This window comes from Toxotes jaculatrix, chromosome 12 (genome assembly GCF_017976425.1).
Source record: "Toxotes jaculatrix isolate fToxJac2 chromosome 12, fToxJac2.pri, whole genome shotgun sequence".
Taxonomy (NCBI): domain Eukaryota; kingdom Metazoa; phylum Chordata; class Actinopteri; family Toxotidae; genus Toxotes; species Toxotes jaculatrix.
In genome coordinates, this window is record NC_054405.1 from 13,481,499 (window position 1) to 13,503,809 (window position 22,311).

Here is a 22,311-nt window from a genome sequence, read left to right on the forward strand (position 1 = left end):
GAATGGATTTTAGCACACGCCTGCATGGATTTTCTCAGGTATCACAGCAATTCCAGCAAGACTTGTAAATTATAAATCAACACCAATATGCCTCATTCATCTCAGGGAGACAGGAATTTCTGAGTGTAGATGAATAACCTGCACGATGAAAGTTTAACCAGACACCACTGCTTTGCCATGCAGCTGCTAGATACTGTATGAGCAGGTGGATGAATTTTTATCAGCTTAAAGTCAGTGCTTTTTAAACATTTCCTTTCACATTAAACACTTACTTTTCCATATTTTATATTATATCGATTTGAACTCTAACATTATTATACATATATTATGCATATATATCAGAAGGTCTGTAAAAATGCAAAATAATATTGATAAAATAGCCTGATAAGTGCTGTAGTTGATGTCTGTTGTAGAGATGAAGCAAGTCAGCTTAGGAGACCTCAGGAATGATGATGACGGTAAATGATAAATTTTTCATGTTCGTAAAAATAAAAGCTCAAGTGCCTTGTCTTGATTTTGGAGGACCTGTGACGCTCAAAGAGGCAGACTTTACGTGTTCATTGACCTGACAAGAAAAGCATTGGTGCTATTTATGACAAACAATGCGAACTTCTCTAAAAATACCACACATATGCAAAGCTATGAGCATCCTGGATTATATTTTGTGAAATCTTTCCATGGCGTATTTATGCCACTCACGTTATGTCTACAGTGTTGGACCTCAGCATTTGCTATGATGTTGTGTGCGAGCCATGTGGAATCATGAAAATAAAAGATGCACTGCCATTAGTCTACATCTGTTAATGTAAAGCTTCATCAGATTTTGGAAATTAGGCTGCTTAACCGTAATTTAAGAGTGAAGCCAACCTCTGTAATAAATCTTTCCTCCTTCCTGCCTGGTTTGAGCTTCTCTATATCTACTGTGTGATTTTGAAAAATGAAAGAGTGTGCGTGCAGAGCAGTGGGTTGGTGAGAGGAGCAGTCAAAATCTCATCCTCACACTGGGGACGGCTCTTTAATATTGCTTTAGTTTAAAAACTAAAAATAATAAATAGCATTTGGAATAGTTGGAATTGTTCCCGGAGACAGTGATATCTCCAGCTGAACACCAAATGATTTTTTAACAACAAATTAAGCCACATATAACCAGATAAAAACAAAAAAAAAAACAAAGCAATACTACTAATACTATACATACTGCCTATTTACAGTTCGTCTCGGACTAATGTTCTTTCTCCTCGTATTTCTCTTTCTGTCTCTTTTCCCAGCTGGAACCACATATATCTTTGGGAAAGGGGGAGCTCTCATCACATTCACCTGGGCCCCCAATGAACGGCCAAGCACCCGCGCCGACCGGTTAGCCGTGGGCTTCAGCACTCAGCAGAAGGATGCCATCTTGGTGCGAGTGGAAAGCACTCACGGGCTCGGAGACTATCTTCAGCTGCACATAGTAAGGATGGGAAACAGAGTTTGGGGCTTTTAAGCATAAATGTCATGCAACACTGGAGGATAGATGGGTTATTACACTGCTACTACATTTTAGTTTCTTTCAGATTCATCAACAAAAAAGCAGATTCATACCAACTGCATCCTGCATCTATGAGCTCTAAATCGTGTTTTGAGTATTTGGAAGCAAACATCATCCTCTGTAGAATAAGGCAAACTTTGACAGTGTTTCTTATTGTGCTATTTAGTGAATTACTCAATGAATATGAACCTAAAGAAGAAGCATTATGTGAATGATTATAAATGCACAAATCAAAAACAGAAAGAAAAAAACACACAAAATACTAAGATCTCCTGAAAATCAGGACAATGTGAATTGGGCACTGGAACTGGAACAGTAGAAATTAGTCCTCTCTGTCTGCAAACACACGATAACAAACTTTTAAATTATTTGCATTGTCTACATATTGCCTCAGGAAATCAGTGAGCAACATTAATGAGTTGTTCAGTTTTTCTCAGTGTTTGGAAGTAAGCACTGAGGCTCTTGACTGAAGTTTAAACTTTGTTTTTGAGTTGGAAAAAAACACAAACACAAAACCAATCAAAAAATAATAATAATAATAATAAAAGCAGCCCTATCTGCTTGTTAGCAGGTAGGACTAATACAACTGAAACTAGAGTGTCATGCAGGAATTTCCAGAAGCAATTAAGTAGATGTTATGTATCTGAAAAGGTTGAGTAAAAAAAAACACAATGGTGACAAAAGTTTGAATAAAGAAAATGTCACAGTTTCTTAATACATATGTTGATGAAGGCACAAGCAAACAATCTCATATTAGCACAAAAGCCTTGCTGGTAGACTACTGCTGTTCCAATCTTAATTATATTAAATGAAAAAGAAATCTAAATATAAATAATCACTAAATTAAAGTTTTAACTTGACTGTGCCATTATTATTCAGACTTCGTCATGGCACATATGATTCACAGATTATCTACATTAACTGAGTCCAGATCTTGAGACAAAATAGGAATAAATAAGTCATGATCTCAAGAAGGAGCAACAGTAGAGCACAAGTCATTGGACTATTAGATGTATACTGGTGATAAACAGGTGTGTCTGCTGGTGGAACCAAGTGACTCCTCAGCATCTGCCAGCAACTGTGTCTTTTCTGGAGGGAAATCAGCCTTTTTAGCATGTAGGCACAGGACAGATGTGCCATGATGAAAACCAGAGGGGATATCTGTCAAATGTCTGCAAGTGGTGTAATAATTAAAACCACACCTGTTGTCAAAGCACAGGACAAAAATTGCAACTGGAGTTAGGCCCTTATTAGAGCACATTTTGTTGTAACCACCTAAAATTGCTTCCGAAAATCACTGATTCTGTCCTGAAAAGCAAAACATTTTTAACAACACTACATCAGGCTTGACCTTGAGTTTTCTTTCAAGCGGCACTGAAATATCCCCTTATTTTTGAAACCTCTTAAAGACAAATGACAAAAGAATATCTCCAAATGTGTTATATCTATATCTATATCTATATCTATATATCTTTATATATATATAAAAGAGAGATGCATCTCCTCTTCTTTCCCCTCTTTATTTTCCATAGCACATTTCTTGTTGCAAGACATGAGCTATTTCCAGTGAATCACACTCATCACACTCATCATTTATAGTGTCTTCTAATCCAATCCAGCCCATATCTCAATATTAACTGATATTCACTTCATTATCTTCTCTATTTCAAGTTGGTGTTTTATGATAGTTAACTATGGCCTTTTAAAAATGGAAGCTACGGCAGTTTGATCAATGGACACCCATATCCAAAAACTGATTTAAAACTGAAAGCTGAAACATACAATGTGCCTCTTTTGAGAGTTTTACTGCCACGCCTTTCAGTTCCTAGACATGTTTGCTCCAAAAATCCTCCCCTGGATGTTTTTTGAAACTGTCTCATTTAAACTGTATTTCCAGTTTTAAAAGTGTGAAACTGACCTTGCCAGCCATGGACTGTTGCTAGTAAATGCAAAGACTGCTGCCTGTGTGCAGAGCCAGCTGAAAAGATTTTTTTTCCAGCATCTGCCAAGTCCTTGCACCCTGACAGATTGCTTACTTTGACACCTTATTACTGCTCAGCGGAGGGGAATCAAAAAGAGTTCAGAGGGTTTTGAGGTTGTCTTTTTTCCTTTCTTCGTCTAAGCTTGATAATATCACACATTCTTGTTTTATAGGGACCTTAGTTCTCAGCTTTTGTATTTATTTATGTATCATATTAATTCCACATTTTATCACAGTCTGTTTCCTTCGTCTGCTTGCCCATTGAAGAAGAGGAAGACTGTGAAAACTAGGTGAAGACAGAGAGAAGCAGTACACTGGTCAAAATAACACTTGGCCACAAGGGATACTTGAAAATAGTAAAGGAAACAAGTGATATATGAGTTTTATGTGCTACAGGGATTTGGGGTTTTCAGATGATGTACCTTAGAACAGAATTCTCTTCTTATAATCTGCCTTGGAAAATGGAGCTTTCTATTCAAATATATAAAATGATGGACAGTATAAATTATAAAAGGGAGGGGTCAAAACTCAAAACTTAAAGGCCATAACAGCAGCGGGTGCCTGGTATGAACAGAACACTTCATTGCATTTTAAATACACTTGATTATGACTATTAGAGCCATCAAGATGAAATGTGACATTAGCCTGCCACTAGACTTCCATCCACTGATAATTTAGAAAAGATTAAGTTTTCACTGCTGCAGATGCAGCATCTGATTGTCAGCGCTTAAAATGCTTCATTAAAACAGCAAATTCAAATCACAGATAACTTCGCACACACAACACCACACTGCATTAAAATGGTGACATGGTTAACCGAAACCACGTGGTTAACCGAGGAGTGAGCGTACACAAGCTTCAAAGACCAATTACCCCGTACAAAAGAAACAAACCATCACCGTATTCACTGGAGAGTACATTAGAGAGGCTAATGCTACTTTCAGATGGTCCTGTTTTTAATAAGTGACTAAAAGATAAAACAAAAACAGAAGATTCATTGTGCAAAATGATGACAATTAGTGTTGTGCTGAAGTGCTGAAGAAGCGATGCAGCACAACTGAGCTTTAGGCTACAGGAGCACAGATGAAGGTGTGAAGACCTGATTCCATAAGTTGATTTCTTATGCATTTTGATAATGCATTAGTCAATGACTTGAGCAGAATTATATGACTCCCAGAATTATATTCTGAATAGGAAAGTCCCTCTTAATAAATATTCTGCCTCATTCTATATAGGAACGGAAACGCTTCACCAAAACTCACAAATGTGTATATTTCAAGAAGGCACTTTCAAAGGCAGCGCTCAGCCTGCCTTCTTACAGTGCTTCTCCATGTGCTTCAAACGTATTTGGCTTCTTCATTTCAAATTTATGATAGATAAGTCAGGTACAAATCTGTTGCTGCACGTGTGCTTTGGTCACTAAATATTATATAAAAGCTATCTAAAAAAGAACAGTTATTTTAAATGCAGAGTTTTCCCCACACACTGTACAGATGAAATCCATTTTACAGTAATAACTAGATATTTTCAGATAGAATTCATAGAAAATATGATGAGTATGATGAGGAGGGGAGATACTTTATCATTCATACAAGAGTAGGGGTAATAAGTGTCAGAAGTCTTTTGATGCAAGCGCCCACCTTCCTCTGAGGCTTCAGTAAAGAGCCTAAAGGTATCCAATACTGAGACAGACAGTTGGCTGGTAACAAACGCAGACAGACAGATATGCTGGCCCTCTTAAAAGAATCATGATCTGTCCACTCTGTGCTCAGTTTAAAAATGTATCAGGTGGCAGTGGTGTCTTATCAGAGAAGAATCATCAGAGCCATAGTCCTTTCAGGTTTTCTTTTCTTTCCCCCCCCCCATCAAAGATATCTCCTTATAATAATAATATGTCCTTATAATAATATTCAATCCTTTTCCTCTCAGATGAATCGAAGTAGGCTGCAGCTTGAGAATGAGAATTGAGATCCCACTCTGAAAGCTCCAGTGGGAACAGGGAGTACTTCAAGGAAACGCTCTCTCCAACAGAGATGATGTCAAAACAGCTAGATGGGAGACTGTGCAGCTTTTCATGAGGATATGCTTGACTAGCTTTATACCCAAACACATGGGCATTAAGTAGCCTCTTGCAAAAAAAAAAAAAGAAGAGAAAAAAGAGAGAAAAACCGAACTGGAGAGGCCAAGCTTTTGTTTGCTAAAACTGAGGTGCAGTATTGTTGCTTTGCCAGCTGTCAAAAGGTGCTTTGGGGCTGTTTTGTAATTGTGCACGAATACTGAGTTAGCAAAACAGAAGCAACGCTTTTATTGAAGGCATATGAAACCCCCCCCGCAGACTTGTCCTGGCCCTGAAGAAGTTAATTGTTGTCCAGCGGACATGGGCATTGGACCTGAGGCCACACCACCCCATAGCTGCCTACTGAATCCTCCATTTTGGGAAGTGCAACTAAAGCATGGACAAACAGAATATAAATAAACAAGAAATGCAAGAGATCCTACTTACAGACAATGTAAAGAATTATGTATACCATGGTGATAATGTGGTTTCTTGACATACTTTTGTATAACAAAATGTGACTCTGTAGTTCTTTTACAGCAAGGTCTAACAGCCAGCTGATTCCCAGTAACCTACAGTAACACTGACTTTAATTAGCCCACAGGTTCACAGTGAGTAACCGTGAGTGGGTAGGCATTTGTCATGAAGGGGTTTCATCTTCTTGTGTGAATTTGATTATCCAGCTGTAGTTCATGCATCATGTGTTCATCAGTCACACATAGTTGCCTTCTTCTGGGTTCATGACAAATTTGAATTGAGAAATGTAACACCCCAGTGAGCCGCAGACCAGTTGCTGACCTCCAATATGAACACTCTTTTTGGAGACAGAGCTCTTTTTTTGAATAAAGTAAGTTGAAAGTTGATTTCTCAAGCTTAAAATTATATTATTAATGCGACATTCAAGGTCTCTGAGGACACTTAACACTTCAGTACTTATCGCCAACAATGTCAGCATGAATAATTATTTCAAATTCAAAAGGATTTTACATATGATTAGGGGGTGAGAGAAAAGCTTGGAGACAGGTTTAACATCACACAATAGCAGCCGCCATAAAGGCAAGGAAAGAAGCGTTTCTCCGTACATATTTTAATTTTTCGTCTTTGAGTGAGTAATGCAATATTGATGATATGAGGAAAAAGGAACAATCAGTAATATTAAATGGTGCATGTCAAGGAGTAAACACTGGAAGCTGGTTCTGTCAGTACAGCCAGGGAATCCAGATGCAATGCAAGTCTCCAGTGTGGGAGATATTTACATCATGTCTGTAAGGCCAGTAAATATTGTGCACGTTGTGTGAGCTATGAAGGACCAGCGGTCTACGGGATTTTATTTCAATAAAATACTACACCAGCCAATTTCACTGTTTACTTCCTCTCCCCTCTCTAGGTGTGATATAGTGCAACCAGCTGCTGGAGTCGAGGTTGTTTGAATAAAAACCTGCTGTCTCTTGGTCCTTGATGGTACACAGCTGAGAGACAAATGATATGAGGGGAAACTGCACAGCCTGAAAGTCACTAATCATTATTATTATTATTATGTAATGGTAATGATGTTTTGCCTGTGCGCACAACATGCTTTTGTGCATCTGTGACATACTACACAATACGTACACAATGCATTTGACGGCCTGTTGAATGGGAACCAAAAAATGGCTTTGTTATTTGGTTGCCAAACTTTACTACCACACCTCAGGCTGACACTCAGGTGTTCTGTTTCATATTGACTTTAATAATGATTGACTAACCTGCCAGGTTGTACTTTTTTTTAAAAATATAATTTATATATTCATCACAATTACAAAGGTTATTGGATAAGTGTATTATTGTGCCTCTCTGTGAACTACTGCAGAGTCCTGTGCTGTTTCCTGCAAATGTATCCTATTACCACATTAGCATTTTGACCTTGTGTTGAATTTAGAAAGAAGGCAGCAAACATACAAAGGCCAGACAGGCACAGAGAGCCCACACAGTTTGTTTCCAATGTTTTCTTATTAGTGCCACCCAAAGGCTGGCTTGAGAAGCAGCTTTGACCTTTGAGGAAGGTTGGCAGGAGCAAGGAAAGGCTGACAGGAAGAGAAGTTGGTCAACCAAAAGAGAAACAGAAGGATTCTGTCAGGAGTGATCCACATCAGGAAACCTTAGCAGGTTGCTGAGGGGGAGTGGTGCTGAACCCTAAAGAAAGAACTAAGCATACTGTCCATGTCACAAAGGATATGCTTTTACCTCTTAAACAAGGTTCCTGGCTCGACAACCCTGAATTCAATGGGAATTTGTTTTGTTTAGGTGAATATGATATGAAATCATTTCAATTTGCAACTCTTATCATTTGTTTACCGTGTCACATTCAGTTTTTGTTTTTCACCCACAGGATCAAGGAAAAATTGGTGTCATCTTCAATGTGGGGACAGACGACATCACCATCGACGAGCCTGCTGTCATAGTGAATGACGGCAAGTACCATGTTGTACGCTTCACACGCAGCGGTGGCAATGCCACTCTCCAGGTGGACAACCAACCAGTCATTGAGCGTTATCCACCAGGTAAGACTGATGGCACAGTGATTTATAGAGAGATGGCATGAAGCATCTGGATTAGCAAGAGAGGATTGCATGTCTGCCTATCAAACGTAAACCTTTGTATGTGCAGTTGTGAAATGAACTGTTTGCAAAAAACTGATCAGCTTTCCTGTCTAGTTGTTTCATTGCTCTACAAACTATCTATTAAATTGACACACACACACAACTGGACATGCCATATTGCAAAAATAATATAATAGCCTGAAATTGATGTGTTGGCCTCCAGCTGCAAAGGATATCTAGCAATGAAATAATTTTCATCAGCCACCGTTGCTTTTGTTGTCAGTTTGGCACACAGGAGGGGAAGAATGCAGCAGATGAGAAAAATTCCTCCATTTACAGCAAATTAAAGCAGCATTTTTTTCCCCCATCTTTCCTCAAAAAATGTCCATACATGCACATGCTATGCGTATGTGGTTTATGTGGGATTTCCTAGATAAATCCAAAAGAACCACTTACGTGGTGCACGTACTATATAATCCCAAGATAATATTAATTTATTTGTTGTTAATCTGCCAACCTCTGGCCCAGGTCTAAAGACACAGTGTTGACTAACCGGGGCATATATATTGTTATTAATTCAGCTGATAAATTCTTGTTGACATAAACAATTTTGTGGTCTTGCATACATTTACATTCATCTGCTCACTGGTGAACACAAACAACATCATATAAAGGTCACCTTTTTCACAGAAGCAGATTGATGGATTCGGCAAAATTTGTACAGGTCCCTATCCGTTAAAGGGCTCAGCTCTAAAATGACCAAGTTATATATCTGTTTTACATTTAAATTTTGTGTTATGTTGTTTTATGTCATGGTGTCCAGGTATTTGTCAGATGCTGTTAAGAGAAATACTGTACATAGACATAAATACATGCAAAATTCTCTATTACCCTATCTGGTGATAATAGTGTTTCAAAATGTTAAGAACATTAATGCCATATTAAATGTTGAATAGATCTGCATAGGCACAAAGGCAAACAGACAAAAAGAAGCATGTACAAATGCAAAACAGATTTTCACAGCCTGAAAGTTTTTATAGCTCACCAACCTATGCACACAAATTTAATATAACCATAAAGCCAAAATTAAAAAAAAAAAAAAAAAAAGACCCATACACAATGCAATCACGACCGGCTGTGCTTTAACCTGTTCTGAACCAATCAACCAATTAACCTTATTCAGAACAGGTGCACCAGCTGGCATAGCAGGATGAAACCAAGTCCCCTCTCTGCCTCCAGCTCGTGCTCAAAGCACATACACTCATGCCACAGTTGTACATAAATCAAAAATGTGTAATGGTGATGGCCCTGCATGTAGTGTGCAAACTCTTTGTGAGTTCCCAATCAGTAATCAGTGATTTTTGAGACATTTCTAATATTAAGTAACTAATATGCACAGCAATAATAAACATGGGTACTCTTGCTGTAAAGGGAGTGTACATCACATAGGTAACAATTAGATGTATCAGGAACCGATTCCTGGAACAGATTTTTTTATCTCTGTAAAAATGGACATGGAATGAGGCATAATATACAATGTTTCTAACATTTGTGTAAGGCAAGAATGCAGGGGAGCTGCTTCCAGCTCTCTTAAGGCTCAATGGAAGTGCACCTTCACTTCTTTTATAACCTGCTGCATGTTAAAGCTTAGTAGGTAAAACCAGGTAATCTTAGCTTTAACTGCCATGCACTGTCATGTACTGTGCCACCTTCTCCTTGTTGTCCTAATCCTTTTTTTATTCATACTATCCAATGTCCTATTTACACTTCTATTCATATGTAGGATTAACATGTTGCTAGAATTTTCTTAGCAAAATGGAACAAGGTAATGTCAACAAGAATTTACGCGTTGTCAGAACCCTGTAGAAACCTTGTGGCTGATGATTGATAGATTCAGTGCTAGATCCATACTAGACTGAATAAAGAGTATTTATGGCACTAATATCAACTGGGCTCTGCTGTCCCCCAGAAACTGACAGTTCATACTGTTGTATAGTGTATTTCCTGTTGTAGATTTCATTGGATAAATTACTCTTCTGTGTTTGCATGTGTTAAATAAAGAGCTGAAGTCCTGTCCCACTTGAGAGCAGCTTTTGTCCCATTAGCCCTGATTCCACAATGTTGTTTTGCATAAAGGATTTATTCATGCATCTTTCCAAAAACTGAAATTAGGTATTGGTGTTAGATCTACGTGTTTATCCGTTATTGGAGTTGTTAATAAAGTCTGTAGGCACAACAATGTTACACAAACAATTTTTTTTTTGTCTTTGGTTTGGACCTGCTGTCATTATCTCATGGGAGTTGCAGTAAAAAAGAATCCATTGCATATTATGCAGAATACTATGGAAACAAACACATTGTGGAATAGAAATGTGGTGAGACGGTGGCAAAGGCTAATATCTGTTTCTGCTCTAACTACAGACTGTCTAAATGCAAAAATTGTTTTCTTCACTGTGTTTGCTGTGTTGCCTGATTTTTAATGCTTTTCTGTGTTTAACTGAATTAACCTCAATTTTATACAGTGCATAAAATTATTTAACATTTTACTGTAAGTGCTTTTTACTGAAGATTATGCTTTGCTTAAAAAATAGCTAAATAACACTAACTAGTGTAGCACATTATAAATAGCCTAAACATTAGTCTAATTAGCATTAACACTGTTACTCGTAATAACTAGATAACACTACATAACGCACAAGTTTCTTTTAACTCACAGCTGGGTTAAAACTGATAACTTGTTAAACCTGTTAGCCATTCTAACACTGTTTCTAACCATGTGATCTTTCAGCTTGCAGACTTTAACCTTTAATCTGTCTCTCCAAATTCTTTGAAGGACACTATGATAATGAACGACTGGCTATTGCTAGACAAAGAATCCCATACAGACTTGGTCGGGTAGTTGACGAGTGGCTACTCGATAAAGGTAAAAATTAATTGATTAATTAATTAATCCTTGAAATAACTACTAAATAACCTTTCCCTCATGAGAGGTGCAGTGCCAGAAGACAAGGGTGACAAGGATCAGGTTACCCAGATGATTGCCTCCATTTTAATTGGAACTTCTATTCGCTATGAATTTTGATGACCACAAATATAGTTTCAAGTGGAATTCAAAATAAGTACCAAATGAAAGGGGTATAGCACACTTGCCATTTATTCTTTGTCATCCTTTCACCTTGTGGAAAAGCTGCACCTTAACAAAGATTTTAAACCAATTAACTAAAAACACATAACCCTTGTCTAACCCCTCTATCGTCCCTTTAACCACTGTGTGTAATTAGATGCTGTGTGTAATCATTCTACATTTTAAAAAGAATCGTTAAAATGCTGTGTAACATTTACATTAACACAAATGAAACTAACATGTGCCATCAGTTGACCAGGTCTCGTTCTTCCTAAACTGCCAATTTTAAACCATTACACCTGGTCATCACACCAAATGGACCAAATTCCTTTCCCTTTTCTCGTTCCCCTTGCAACCTTGCATTGCCTCACCTTGTACTACAACGAATCACGTCAGTCTCCCAAGCTGAAGTTTTCTGCTGCAACAAAACGGCCCTGACAGACTGTTTAAGTGGATCACTGTTTGCATCCATTAACTTTGCTAATAAGTATTCTCCTGAGATGGGCCCATTTCTGCGGTCCTACACCTCTGATGTAACACTGCTTATCAGTGAAGCTGCTGGCAATAGTGCTGTTAGATATCATTGCCTCTTTAAGGAGGTGAAACAATAGGACAAGGGGGAACCCAGAGCAGGGCATGTTTTAATGGCCTAATGACCGATGGAGTCAGTGGAGGGAGGGGTGTTTAGCTTTTACTGTCATTTAGCTATACACAGTGTGAAGTATAGCAAGACTGCCATTTTAATAATTTGCCCATCTCTGTAAAAAAGAAGTCATAAGATCCGCATCCTTGCACCATCTAGTCTGGAGTTAAGAGATAAATATCCGGGAAAAACATCTGTCCCTTTTTCCCTACAGACCGTTTGCTAACTCAGAGATAATTCAAAATGACCATATCTGTCCTATCAAAGCATTTAAATAGGGACCTAAATAGTCTTTAAGCCTCTTCTGATGATTGTAACCTGCATGTGTAAAGTCTAACTTGTAAACCCCCTAATTAACATTGCCCTTTTAAAGTTCATATCTAAATCAATTTTCAAATAACTTATGAACTATTGTTCTAATGTTATTATCACTAAAGCCCACCTGGTTCAAATGATGATCCTGTGCAAACTCTCCTGTGTGACTTCTCTATGTCTGCTCTACCATTCTCTTCCTTTTTCCACCTTTTTCTTTCTCTATGCCTCTGTCTAACTTTAGGGAGACAGTTGACCATCTTTAACAGCCAGGCAGCCATTAAAATTGGCGGTCACGACAAGGGTCGGCCCTTTCAGGGTCAGATTTCGGGACTGTATTACAACGGTCTCCAGGTACTCAAACTGGCAGCAGAAAATGACCCCAGCGTACAGGTGGAGGGGAACCTGCGTCTGGTCGGGGACTCGCTCTCTGTGCTGACCACCGACACCACCGCCGCCACCCCATTGGCAGTGTCCGATATGTCTACCACAATCATGGAAACCACCACCACTATGGCCACCACCACCACCCGCAGGCAGCGGTCACCGAGCTTGAGGGAGAGCATCTCAAAGGTCAGAGAGTATAAAGGGATAATTGAAGAGAGCTTGATGCTAATTAATTAACAGTTGGAGGTTAATTGGTTTACAACTTAGACAACGGTTGTTGTCGCCACTCTGCCAGCAAGTAAAAATGATGGGATTGTGTTTTTTTTTTTCCAATTGTGCCTGTAGTTTGAAGTTTTTTTCCATTCATGTTGTGTGAATATTCACAGGGAAGTTTAACAAGTAGTACAACATCCTACTGTGTAAGTAAAAGAGCACAATCACATAACCGACTAAGAGTCAGGTAGATTCCTCAGATCTACACAGGCAGTGGCCATGGCACTTAACTCTGGAAAATCTAGCCCTATTTCTTTTATTAAAATTGAAAACTTTTTTTGAAAGTAAAATAACAAACATTCTTAAATTGCCTTCTCAAATTTTTAAAGTTATTCAGATTTGAGGAGGTGAGTCTCAGAGAGCAACTGTGTGTGTGTGTGTGTTGTGCAGGGGCTGAACTGAACATGAACACTCTTCAGAACGAGGAACAAGCTATTCTGGTCATTTTATTGACAGAAGTTGCTGTTAAAGCTTGAAATAAAAGTGCACCCACATAAGAGTCTCAAGCACTAATTAACTCTCTGGATATGCAACAAATGCTTGTGTGACTTCTAACTGCAACACTGATAGTCACTGTAGGCTGAAAGGATTTTAATACACTGATCTCATTCAAGTCAAATTTCCCCTATTGTCAAATGCATTACGCTATTTAAAATATCATATGCAATACGTAAACCCATTAAATAATAATAAATGTGTTCATGTCATCTTACTTCTGGTTTAGGCCAACATATCTGATTTTGAATTGATCACATAATTCATTTTATTTCCATATGTGCTAGGATTCATCCTTCAGTGTATATTTTTGAAATATAGTACAGCTATGTAAAACAGGCTTTTTATGGACCAAACGACTCTTGCGCGTAAAGCAGTCACAGTATAACATCCAGATTGGTGAGCATCACCAACCACCATTTCAAATGGGTTGATTTTAATCCAAATGCTGCAGACCTGCCAAATTGGAAGGATTTCAGCAGCACTTGGAGTCCTGAGGTTTCAAAGAAAACCGCTGCCTTTTCTAATAAAAATACACAGTGCATTTTTCATTACATTCCTCTTGTCCAGTTTCCCTGAAATTGCCTTCTCTGTATTTTCAATTTAACCAAGTAATCCATTAGTGGACCATCTATTCCCTGCTCTGCTCAGGTATTCTGAGTCACTGTGCATCCTAAAATCCAATTTAGATATATTGAAACCCTGATGTAGCATGTGAGAATTTGTCTTTGCAAATATAAAAGAATTGGACAAGAACCAAACGATATAGAATTAAATAAAAACATGTACAACATTTAGCCTGCTGAGAAATCACTTTCTATCAGTAATGCTCTTGTAAACACATGAAGTCAGCCACAGTGGTAAAAAAAAAAAATTAAAAAAAAAGTGCATATAGGCACATTTTGGATTTAGAGTCTCATTAGTGTTGCTCCAAGCTAAAATGTTAAAGTGTGCTGCAGCTATTCCTCAAATGGTACACAGACAGTCAGCCAGCAAACACGAAAAATAAAAACAAAAATAGATGATGGGAATACATGGACTGTATTTTTTTGTTTTTTATTTTTTGTTTTTTTTTAAGAACACATTTTGTCCATTTTCCTTTCAGCCACAGAACTCTGATGATATTTTGGTGGCATCAGCCGAGTGTCCAAGTGATGATGAGGACCTGGAAGAGTGTGAACCAGGAACAGGTGGGTCAGCCATGGCAAAGAAGCTGGGAGTACAGTTCTTATCCAACTACTATTACCATTACTTTTACCTGGGATTGTAGATAAAATTCATTGACTTCAGTGAGCCATCAGTGTTTTAAAATTCTCAGTTCTCCCTTACTAGTTCTATGTTTCTGCTGCTATCTTACACTCATTTATTCAGGGGCTCTGTCAAACAGCTGTCCTCATTTGGATAGTTGTTACAGGCTTGTCAATTGAATGTGTATATGAGCTTCTGAGTCATGTCCGTCACTAAATTGGGTGGGAGAAAATCTTAATGAAGTGCACTGCAGTCATTAAGTGTGGGTGACAGTATACAGCAGATCAGGCTTGTGACTTGTGAAGCTGTGGAACATGAGAAGGCGTCTGCCCTTATTATGTGTGCCTCAATTATTAATATGACCTTATCAGAATTGTTTGTTGTTGACTGGACCTGCAAAGTGTGACTCAAATTATGATGAAAGGGAACCTAGCGGCCATAAATAACCAAACTCTGTAGACTGAAATGTTTCTCCAAAACCAGAAGACGTTCTCACCTCATAGTCAGATCAAAGTAAAATGTGAATGCATGACATGAGAGCTCATATACAGTATATATTTACATAAAATATATGTAGGTTTATTTGGTGAGGAATCTATATCCATGTGGTGATTAAAGATATACAGGACACACTGGTTGCTTTCAGTAAGCTACAATATTCCACGTGTGATTCCTTAAGAAGATAATCTGTGATTTCTCTTGTCACCCTTTAACATACACTAGCATGGCAATTTAATTTATTGTTCTTTTGTCTGTTTGTTATGTGCTCTGTCTGTTATATGCTCTTCATTCAGCTGCCGCCTTTCATGGGTCACCTTGTATGTTTGTGTCTACATGTGAGCTCTTTTATGTTTTCGCATTATTGTATTACATTTTCTTTAGATTAAGAATTCATATCTGCACACACACTGAAACCACATAGGGGTCAAGAACTGCATACATCGTTCAAGAACAGCGTCATGGTGGTTTTAATTTGTTTTTCTCCTCATGTACCAAATGTTGTGATGTAAATAACTTCGTATTAAAGAAATCAGCATAATGTGTGCTTTCACTATTAATAATATCACTGATAAGCCAGCTAATATTAGTTTAATTCCTCAATAATATTCTGTGTAATGAGCAGATTGTGGCTTTGCTTCAGTGAGCACAAGTTCAGCCAGAATTTTAGTTTTTGTGCTGTTCTAATTTAGGATCCCCTACCTTTTCTGTTTCCTTTCTAGGAGGTGAATTAGTGTTGCCTATTATAACAGTGGATTCCCTTGAGCCCCCATCCATCGCCACCCGTTACCCCGTCATCCCTCCTCCTCCTACCCTCCTATCCCCACTTGAAACCACCAAAGAGTCCCTGATACTCCCTCCTCACCCTTCTTGCCCCCCGGACCAGGAGGACTGTGGTGACCCTGTGGAGGTCTCGGCCTTCGGCTCTGGGGAGATGACGGAATCTGATGACGAGGACTTTTACAATAATAACTCCCCCATGGTCACTGACAGGACAGTCCTTCCTCCACCTCCCGCCGCTGGTGAGGGTGGAGTCCAGAAACCCCGACCCCTACCTCCTTATGTTCCCACCACCAACCCTGACCAGCTCCACATCCCCGCAGGCAAAATGAACACCCGTGACCAGGTGCTTCTGCCCCCTGCTCCTCCATCCTCCCGAAACACACCAGGACTAACTTACCCCCCCAATTTTCCCCATGTGCCCACAGCCAACCCCACAGCCTCTGATGAAAAGAGCCAACCTGGTGCCGTGGAGGTGATCAGGGAGTCCAGCAGCACCACGGGGATGGTGGTTGGTATTGTGGCTGCTGCTGCTCTCTGCATTCTTATCCTCCTCTATGCCATGTACAAGTACCGCAACCGGGACGAGGGCTCCTACCAGACAGACCAGAGCCACAATTTTGCCAACAATGCCACTGTGGAGGGCAATGGAGCAGTGGTCAAAGACAAAAGCACAGCAACAGCCTCCGTGGCCAAGGCAATCACAAAGGGCAAAAAGAACAAAGACAAAGAATACTACGTCTGAGAACGCAGAAGGAGAGTAGGCACGTTTGGACTGAGACAAGATGAGAGGATGAGAGAATGCTTTCATTTCACTCCCCTATTTTGTCAGGTCAACCATCAGTGAAATTTCACAGGCCACAAAAAAACAACTGCACAAAGCGACTGTGTCTTGCTTTTAACAGGTACATTTTTCTCAAAAGTCAAGGTTGCCCAGCTCCTGTTAGTGATGAAATCTTCATCTACGACACAAGATCTGACTCATCCTCTGTGTCACAACGTGCGCTGAGTCTGCATCCACCGATTCTTTGTTAGTGTGTCATTTTTTATGTTTTTAAAAAGCTGGAAGAAGCATATCCACTTTGGCTTTGTATATAGCATGGATATGGTACAGTGCAGAAAGTACTGAGAACATCCGGACAGATTTGCCTAAATGTTTTCTTTGTATTTCTTTGTAATGCTCTATCTCAAGTCTCAGTGTCCCCATTATGATATATGAGGCAGAACCGACCAGTTATTGAATTTTTATGGTAGATGAACAGAGAGCAGCCAAGTAATTCTGACTACAGTCAAAAAAGAAAGCCTTTATTTGGATAAGACATCATCTCTGCAGCCTCCATGTTATGTGCTTTCAGAACTCCCCAATCACCCTGCCTCTGTTCACAAGAGATGGTATTATGTTGCTGGTGCAGTATCATAAATGAAGCATGGTGTTTAGCTCTCTGGTGAAAAATACAGCAAATTTAAAGGAATGATTGAATCTCTCAACACACTCCTGCAAGGGAACCTTGGATCAGGAACATTATATGTGAGATCTCACAGTCAGTGTGCCATGCCATTCCAAGTAGGGATAATTGTGAACAAGTCAGTCCACACCAGTGAAGGTATTTCTCTGTAAACATTGCTTGTATGTACATATAGAGGTTAACAGATTGAAAAAGCATTGTGTATGCAGGGGAACATGAAGAAGAATAAACGTCTGAGGTGCCCCCCCCCCCCTCCCCCCCCCCACCCCACCCCCACCCCACCCCGACAGCTTTCACAGCAACATCAAAACCGCTGCAGCCCAAACTTCACAGGAATCTTTGGGAACACAGAATCAAATCTGAGGAAGTTTTTCTGATTGCTTCTTGGAAAAGGAGAACCAACCCACCTCACCAGAGGCTGACTCACTCTTGATCTTTCTCTTCCTTAAAACTGTCATGGAATAATTCAAAAGCACACAGAAAATGTAAACATATCTCTGAGACATAGATATTCCTTGTAAAGCAGCCAAACATGTATTGTTTTTTTCTATCAGTTACTAAAAGACTATTCTATGAGATGAATAATTGAAGGTTTGTGAATTGTATTGATATTTCTCTGATATTTCGATGTATCTTGTTACCACTCCTCTTAACACGTTACATTTTAGACTGCCTTTTACTTAAATCCAGAGAAAAAGCACACTTTCCTCTGATAGCTGCAAATATGTTTTGTTTTTGCATTATTTACAGTTCAGATTATGCAGAGAAACACACAAGGATGGAACAAACAAATGTTTTGTTTTGTTGCATTGTGCATTTTATATGTGCTGAATCTGTTACTCAATGGATCTGATAATATAAAGCCATTTTCTCTGTTGAGTTACGTCTACATTTACTTATTCATGCTGTGATTTCCTGTTATTTTTTTATGAAAGTGCCATTCAACATGAGCTGCTCAGCACTCAGAAAATATTCCATTCCTCACTCATTGCTATTGTATAGTGTTCATGTGAAATGGATCTTAATATGTGTACAGAACGTGGATAAAGATGAAAATACACTTGATTATATACTTTGTACACACCCGTGTTGTGTGTTGCTTTTTGCTGATTTACTAAGAAAATTCACTTTATTTGCCTTTTATTATTCAATACAGAGACTGTAGACACATACTGAAGCTGATATGTGAGGCAAATTCAGAGTGAACTAAGACTGAGATGAATTACAATTTCAGGTAACAATAGTGGTATAAATCAGGGTAACTTAACATGTGAGCACAAGTGGCCCTCTCCAAGCCACAGATCTTCAAATATTAATGTTATGTACTCATCACATTAATCTAACTACTGGTGATTAAGCTTGGGGAGTTGTGAATCTTTGGGGATCAAAGAAACACTATGAATTCACAATGATGTAATTCTGCAAAGGTCACATTTTGCTAACAAGATAAGCTAACATGTTTAACATGAAGAAACAGCATTTCATACAAATTGCAGGTCATGGTATGTTTTAAAAATATGTGTTACACTTGAGTTTCATCATCATGTACTCTCTTTCTTCCCTCTCTCTTGCCTTCTCTCTCTCTCTCCCTCTCACTGACTCTTTTTTGGGCATTGCATAGTTATGGTGTGTTAGTAAGGCCTGTATGTCCATTATTTATTATGAAATGAAAAGTTTTTTCTGCACCTTACACTACTGGTGCTGTCTAACTCGGATCCCGCATCAAAGTAGACGTCAGTGAGGCTGATCTGTTCACATTAAGCTTAAATAACACAAAATATTAAACCAGCTGAACTCCTGTTGGGTTCACAAGTGATGCACACCACAGTGTGATAGGTTCAGATTCGAGGTCATAACCTTGTGTGTTGTGGCATGGTTTGAAGGTTGTTGGCGTCAACCAGGCAGAGAATGTCACTATCGCATTGCATTATGGGAAGTGAAGGAGCCTGTGTTTTAGGGAGCTTAACCCATGTTAGGGGACTAAAACTGAGGAGTACTGGTGTACTCTTTAATATAAGCCAACATAATCGTATACCATACCAATAAAGATGTTAAAACAATTTTAGAACTTCATTCTACAGCAGATATTCTTTTCATTAGTGTCTGGTAAATAATACATTATGCATTCTTTACAGCGGAAATGGTGTCAAATGCACTAATTATCCAAAAGTACTGACATAATTTTATGAGTCCTGTCCTCCAGACTGCTCTGTGTCCTGACTTGGTGTTTATTTCTAGTAAAAATAAACCATACTTCACATCTTCAGCCATCCCTTGAATAAGAACAATACTCTTGTCAGCAGTAACATGGTTTGTGTTGTTTGACTACCCCCTGCTGAGAACATAAGGAACTGAGGGAAGGAGAGACAGAGTGTAACTCAGAGGTCCACGTCACTAAACACCAGAGTGATGTGATGCGCAGGCTACAGTTGGCCTCACTAAAGCAGCCATCACTTTTTCTATAAGAGCAGATGAGGTTTATCACAAAAGACAAGAATTTAGAGAGACTGTATTCTAATCCAGTGGGGCCAGCCATCCTATTACCCTATCTGCACTGAGACTGACGGTAATAAGTGGGCTAAGTGAGGTGTGGTGTCAGTATGGGTCTAGTGTAGGTGAGGTCTGATCTGTGTTGACACTGGAGGGTGGCTACAAAATATGATAAGCCACTACTGAGCATTGCTTAGATGTGACAAGCCTAATTCAACAAAACAGCTATGTCCAGAGAAGCACAGACGACTACCATTCTGCCACATCCACTCTGACCTGCCCCTCTCGCTTTAACATCCAAACATATTTGTAAAATATACTTTTAAGTTCAAGGTTGTTACAAATGTATCCAAAAAAGACTTGTTTCGGCTTCTGAGGGGTTTCAGAAAAAGTCTGACAACCACTGCAATAAACTGTCCAAGGAACAGAAGAGCAGCAGATAAAGGCATGTGATGACTGCAAATAAGAAAAAAAAAAAAGAAGTAAATCAACATTTAAACATAATGGACTCACCAGAGAAAACAATCTAAGGGGGTTGCAGGGGTTGCTATTTTTTAATCAGACTTTAGCCTATCTTTGAGCTTGTGTGAGGTCAATAAATTTCAGTTGCAGGTAAATACAAAGTTTTAATTTTTTGTTTGTTTTTTCCTTCTTATTTTGTTGTCGGAAAAAAAAAACAGTTTTAGACACTTTAAATGTTACGGTTCTTATCCATCACACAATGCCATCAGAATCTGCATCTGAATGTTCCCAAATTCATTCTGCAGCATGAGACAAGAGTCCCAAACATACAGCCAGAAACTATCTTCAGCAACAAGAAGAACAAGGAGTTCTGCAACAGTCTGGCCCCAACAGGGCCCCATCTCGACATCATGGAGTCAGTGTGGGATTACAAGAAAAAGACCGAAGACATTGTGACTTACTAAATCCTCATAAGAACTCTTGCAACTTCTCCATTATGCTTGGAACAATCTACCTGCCAAGTTGTAAACTTGTGTGTAAGTGTTGCCAGGATAACTGCTGTCGTTTTAAAGGCAAAGATCACAGGAAATATTGATTTTATTTTGGGGTTTTTTTCTGTTTACTGTACTTTGTATGAAGTCACTTGATCAATGAAATCTAGTCATGGCATTTTGAAAAAGAAAAACATCCTCCCTTGACTTTTAATGTCTAAGATCTGCACATGACTGTATGTAATTGTGATGGTCTGATAAGTTTTAAATTAAAGAGGAAAAGACCCTCCCCATTACGTCAGTGCATACGGCCAATCAGCGCCATGGGAATCTCTCTCTCTCGCTTAATCGCGCTCCGTGCCTGCGCTCGTGCGTGTGTCTGTGTCAACTAGTTGTTAGCTAGGGCTAGCTGCTCAGATAGCTAGCTTGTTGAAACATTTTCATATAGGCACTGTGTGTGCTAAGAAACAGCTGTCGTTCATCATGAGAGAGGACCTCCGCTTCCGCTGTATGTCCGGCAGCCTCTGATGCCAAAGAGGATGAGGAACTGTCTGAAAACAATGATAAGTTAGCCAACGCCAACAGAAAGTGAAGCTACTGTTTTTGGACAGACGATTGCTTCGCTCGCTAGCATCCAGAGAAGGAAACCTCTGAGATTTTTTTTTCGCAAGGACTGGATGCGGAAGGAGGATATAAGGCAAGCTGGATAGCTAATGCTAACTGTAAGCGATGCTGGCATCCAAGTGTAGAAAACATTTCACTGTGAGCACAATTATCAAATCCATCAAGCTAACGTTAGCCAGTGACAAACTAAACTAACGCTCACCTAGCGACCAGCGGTTAAGCTAACTTGTGGTTGTAGGCTGGTGTTAGTCACCCAGCTAACGACAGGGACATTACCCAGGTTGAAATGCTGATCTATGCGGCCTAGCATTAGCCGGTGACTAGCGTCAAGCAATCTAATGATGTTTAACGTTTGTCAGCTAGTCTGCAGTGGTGTACCGCTGCTATCGATTATGTTTTCATATTCACCGAGGTGATTGAAGGCGTTGGCGTTTAAGCAGATCTTATTTTATCGATCAGAAACGCACAGATATATTCGTAAGCTAGGCTAAATTGTGTGTTAGCTTGCTAATGTCAGTGAGAAAACTTAATCTAGCTGGCACAGCACTGGCCTGGACGTTAAAAGATTGAGTTTTAAGCTCTGTCTTCGTGTCCGAGACCTGTAAAAACTTAAAAACTATGTTATGTAGCTTTTCTGTTTTTTTGTTTTGTTTAGAAGACATCTATTGACAAACGTTACAGTCATTTTAATCATTGTAATGCGTGCCAGTCTCAGCTTATGTCAGTCTCACATTTCCTTTTAGTGAACAAGTAAAAACACTCTACAACTCCACCTTACCAGCTGGTCAAATGATTATTACTAATGTAGAAATTTTGAATGATAAATGATCAAGTTTTATGTTTGAGTGTTTTGATCTTTTGCTAAGTGTATGCA

At 39.1% G+C, this 22,311-nt stretch overlaps 1 protein-coding gene across 1 annotated transcript in view; it reads left to right on the forward strand.

Moving 5' to 3' along the window:
* The window catches only part of nrxn2a (neurexin 2a), a 96,738-nt gene extending 78,343 nt beyond the window's left edge, over positions 1 to 18,395 (forward strand). Inside the window, exons 16-21 of the mRNA XM_041051746.1 lie at positions 1,269 to 1,450; positions 7,934 to 8,105; positions 10,978 to 11,067; positions 12,468 to 12,796; positions 14,484 to 14,568; positions 15,847 to 18,395. Of these exons, the coding sequence (XP_040907680.1) occupies positions 1,269 to 1,450; positions 7,934 to 8,105; positions 10,978 to 11,067; positions 12,468 to 12,796; positions 14,484 to 14,568; positions 15,847 to 16,649 (1,661 nt within the window). The 3' untranslated portion in view covers positions 16,650 to 18,395. The remainder of the gene's footprint in view (positions 1 to 1,268; positions 1,451 to 7,933; positions 8,106 to 10,977; positions 11,068 to 12,467; positions 12,797 to 14,483; positions 14,569 to 15,846) is intronic.
* The last annotated feature ends 3,916 nt before the right edge of the window (positions 18,396 to 22,311 follow it).